At 35.5% G+C, this 4,054-nt stretch overlaps 1 protein-coding gene across 1 annotated transcript in view; it reads left to right on the top strand.

The window, feature by feature from the left end:
* The first annotated feature begins 446 nt into the window (after positions 1–446).
* The window catches only part of LOC102603801 (CBS domain-containing protein CBSCBSPB3), a 24,281-nt gene continuing 20,673 nt past the window's right edge, over positions 447–4,054 (top strand). The window contains exons 1-4 of the mRNA XM_006341842.2: positions 447–775; positions 1,388–1,556; positions 2,187–2,319; positions 2,773–2,943. Coding sequence (XP_006341904.1) covers positions 639–775; positions 1,388–1,556; positions 2,187–2,319; positions 2,773–2,943 — 610 coding nt within the window. The 5' untranslated portion in view covers positions 447–638. The remainder of the gene's footprint in view (positions 776–1,387; positions 1,557–2,186; positions 2,320–2,772; positions 2,944–4,054) is intronic.

Genomic DNA, 4,054 nt, shown 5'->3' with positions numbered 1-4,054 from the left:
TTCTTTACAATGTAGTATATGTATCGAAAATACGAATATTACTGAATGATCAAACTTCTTTCTTATACTTCAAAATCTCTCTATGACTCATAATTTTTGTATAACAAAGACGGAAATTAAAAAATATAACACTTTAAGATTTCGGAGGACCACTTTACCTTAAGACAAACTGTTCTTTACAATGTAGTATATGTATCGAAAATACGAATATTACTGAATGATCATATGTAAGCCTAATAAAATAGTTTAATTACGTGCAAAGCACGGATAATTTATTTAGTATAATATAATTTAACTTTGACAATGTCAAATTAACTTTTAAAAGTACGACAAATAAATGTGGACGGACATAGTAACATAGTTATGAGATGTAAAATTTTGAGTGCAACAAAACAAAACCATCCACGTAGGGTAAGAAAAGAGAAGTTCAGAAAAAGGTAGCATTAATGATAAGAAAATAAAGAGGTGGGAGAGAGAGCGAAAGAAAAAGATTTGGAGTGGAGAGGGTTTGGATTAGGGCACGGCAAATCTTCCCAGCCACCTCCCAAACCCCATTGAATTCTCTCTGGATTTGTTGATGCCTTAGACATATTATCATTATATATGTATGTATGTATGTTTAAATTCTGGAAAAAAATATGAGTAGTCAAGTGCCTCCAGCGCCCAGGCGCAATAGTTTGGTACAGAAACGAAACATTTCAACTTTGAAGAAATCTGTCAATCAATCTGACACCAATCCTACTAGCCAGAGCAAGCCTTCTTCTCCACCTCACTCGTAAGATACAAATATCTCTTTCTTTCTATGTTTTATTATATGGAAGTCAACCTATTTGCTTTTCATTCAATCTACTACACCTGATCCGATTAACCTATTATCTATTGAAATTAAAGCAATAAATCCTCAGAAACTTCAATACATACAACAGAAAAAACTCAAGAAAACATAGTGAATATGTGTCGGTTAGATGCAAGGAAGCTACAACATGTTGGCAAGGTCGACAGCAGGTGCAAAATATATGGCTCGAAAGAAACATGAGATGCTTTGAATGAAGGCCATACCATATTTCTTTTCTAAAGCTTAAATGTTTACAAATTCTGTATTAAATGTTCAGACACAATTTTGGGAAATCTTTTTGACTCAATAGGGAAACCGTAATTTTATCATCTTTTCTAGTACCTTCTTGCTACTGTTTTAATAATATTACCTTTACCTTTACAAAAAGTTTCACTAAGTTTGAAAGAGAACTTTTGGTAACAAAAAAACAGTTGTTGTAGGGGAAACCATATAATTTACAAAATGCTAGTGTGCATCTTACTTTTGTGATAATGTTTATGCATGGTGGTGGGTGTGTTTTGTTCATTTGGATGCTCACATGTCTTCTTTTAGGTCCGTTGCTGGGGAGAGGACAGTGAAAAAGCTAAGGTTATCGAAGGCACTGACAATTCCGGAGGGAACCACCGTGTCCGAGGCATGTCGGCGGATGGCAGCGAGACGAATTGATGCTGTTCTACTGACTGACACAAATGCCTTACTCTCTGGCATAGTAACTGACAAGGTCTTCTGAAAATGATCATTTTCTTGCTCCCTTTCTTTTTTCATTTTATGTTATTGCTTTGGTGAATGCATTCACATGTTTGGTGTACTGCTTTTTGTAATTTTTTTTTTTAAAACTCTAGGGTTTATGCATCTCTGCAGAACTTAGTTGGTTCAAGAAGAACAAAAATATCCATTCTATCAATTATAGGGTGATACCTTTATTAAAAAAATAATTATAGAGTTTTGTATAATTAACATTCAATGAACTTGATAGTGTTCAATGAGACCAAACAAATAGATAAGTAGATCAGGAGGCTGTTATATCTTTTTTTTTTTTCATTTTATTTGAGTATTTTGTTCTAGATATGGTAAAACCCAACTCTTCTCCCCAAATCCACAGGAGCCCAATGGTGTCTTTTTCCTGCTTTTCCCTTGGTGACAAGAACCCCCAACTTCATGGCAAGGCTATTCCTCCCTTATCTATGAGTAGACTAGAGAGTTGTTAGACTATTAAAATGAAAGGAAGTGACAACTCTTAGGGAAGGTACATTTACAAAAGTAAAACTAAAGACACTTATAGAAGCATTGAGAATTAGTTCTTTCTCGCTGTCTTGCCTTATTGATTTTTTACATTCGGATTTCTGTGTAGGATATTGCAACTAGGGTTATAGCTGAGGAGTTGAGGCCTGAGCAAACAATTATTTCGAAGGTCATGACCAGGAACCCCATTTTTGTGACTGCAGATTCATTGGCTATTGAAGCCCTTCAGAAGATGGTGCAAGGTGTCTTTTTTGACATATTATATTCATATTATCTCTCTCCCCCATTAAAAAAGAGCGGAGATCATAACAAATGTTCATAGACCTGGACCTAGTTTCATCAATGAATTACTTTAAAATTAATATAGCGGGATTAGTATTGCCTTTTCCATTCCTGTGACTGTGACTAGCATGAAAATTGTGAAGTAGCAATTGAAACTGGCACAGGACAGGGCATATTGCTTTAGTTTACGAAGTTGGAAGCTGCTTGTTAATGGGCTTGTCTTGTACTTGAGATACACGTTGATCTGGTGTTAAACCTGCTAGATTATTAATACTAGTATTTCTTTTGCCTAATAGAACTTTTATACCCTACATTCAGTGTGTATTTACAAATTTCTACCTTGAAGTAATCTGATAAGAGACTTATTTCTTTATTCTGATTTTTATGTTGTCATGTTTTGCTCATATCAACAGGTAAATTCCGCCATCTTCCTGTTGTGGAAAATGGTGAAGTTATAGCATTGCTGGATATCACAAAATGCCTTTTTGATGCTATATCAAGGATGGAGAAGGCTGCAGAACAGGGAAGTGCAATTGCTGCAGCTGTTGAAGGAGTTGAACGACAGTGGGGGGACAACTTCTCGGGTTAGTTGTGCTCCATTTGATAATACTGCTTCGTGAAAGAGTTAGTTGCTGCGATCATGTACCAAAATTAATATTATGCGTCATCTATTGAGACCTCTATTGATTTTCTCTATCTATAGTGAAACTTTTCAGTTCTCCCCTGTGGTATGTCAGCTCTTACCAGACTCATAAGTTCCACTGCTAACTAGTTGCTTGTCATGGATGGGTAATTAGGATTTCTGTTGAGGAGCTTAGCTGAAAATTCTAGCTTCTACATGAAAGCAAGATTTGGGTGCATGTCAAACAAATTTGTTTCTGTTGTTCAGATTTGTTATTTATTGTAGGAGAGTTGCTATGTAGTAGATAACAAGGGATGCTTAAGAGTAGGCCTGGGCAACGAACTGAGCCGGCTCGGGGATTGACTCACCTATATTTAGCTCAACAATTTAGCTTGCCTCGGTTAAAGCCGGCTTGGCACATTTTGGTGATGTAGTGATTACCTTAAAACTAAAAGTCATCCATTAATCTTAATTAAGTTAGCAAAATGTCAATTCAATAATTGTTATTTTATTATAATAAATTAATAATCATGTACTTCTTTCATTAATTTGAGGCAGAATTGATCGGGACCCCATAGACTTGTCGAGTTTTATTTGGTTCACACTTAAACTTTGCATTGACCTGTTCCTTAATTTGGTAATTTGATAGTCTTGACACGCTGATGTGGCAAAGAGAGTGAATGTACTCTCATTTAGGTGCGTGGGAGCGAAGAAAAATTGGAAAAGTCAGCTTTCAAGTGGGTGTTTTCAACTATTAATTTTTTTTTTTTGAACATTGGTAAAGTTGTATTCTTCAGCATTAAGGACATGCTGGCCACCTTCAAAATTTACAGCCCTAAGCGAAATTACAAGCTCCCTATTAATTCTATAATTTGATCTACATCTTCTATGCAAAGTTGTTTACACCAAAAAAGTAAAGATACCAAACAATTCCATTTTACTTTGTGAATGGAATTAGATCTATCTTCAAAACATCTCCCATTTCTTTCCTTCCACACTGACCACCATATGCATGATGGTATTAGCTTCCACCACTTCTTTTGAGTCTTGCTACCCCCTCTTCTGATCCAACA

Source organism: Solanum tuberosum, unplaced genomic scaffold, assembly GCF_000226075.1.
Source record: "Solanum tuberosum cultivar DM 1-3 516 R44 unplaced genomic scaffold, SolTub_3.0 scf00031, whole genome shotgun sequence".
Classification (NCBI taxonomy): Eukaryota; Viridiplantae; Streptophyta; class Magnoliopsida; order Solanales; family Solanaceae; genus Solanum; species Solanum tuberosum.
This window is presented reverse-complemented; position numbering and strand designations above follow the sequence as displayed.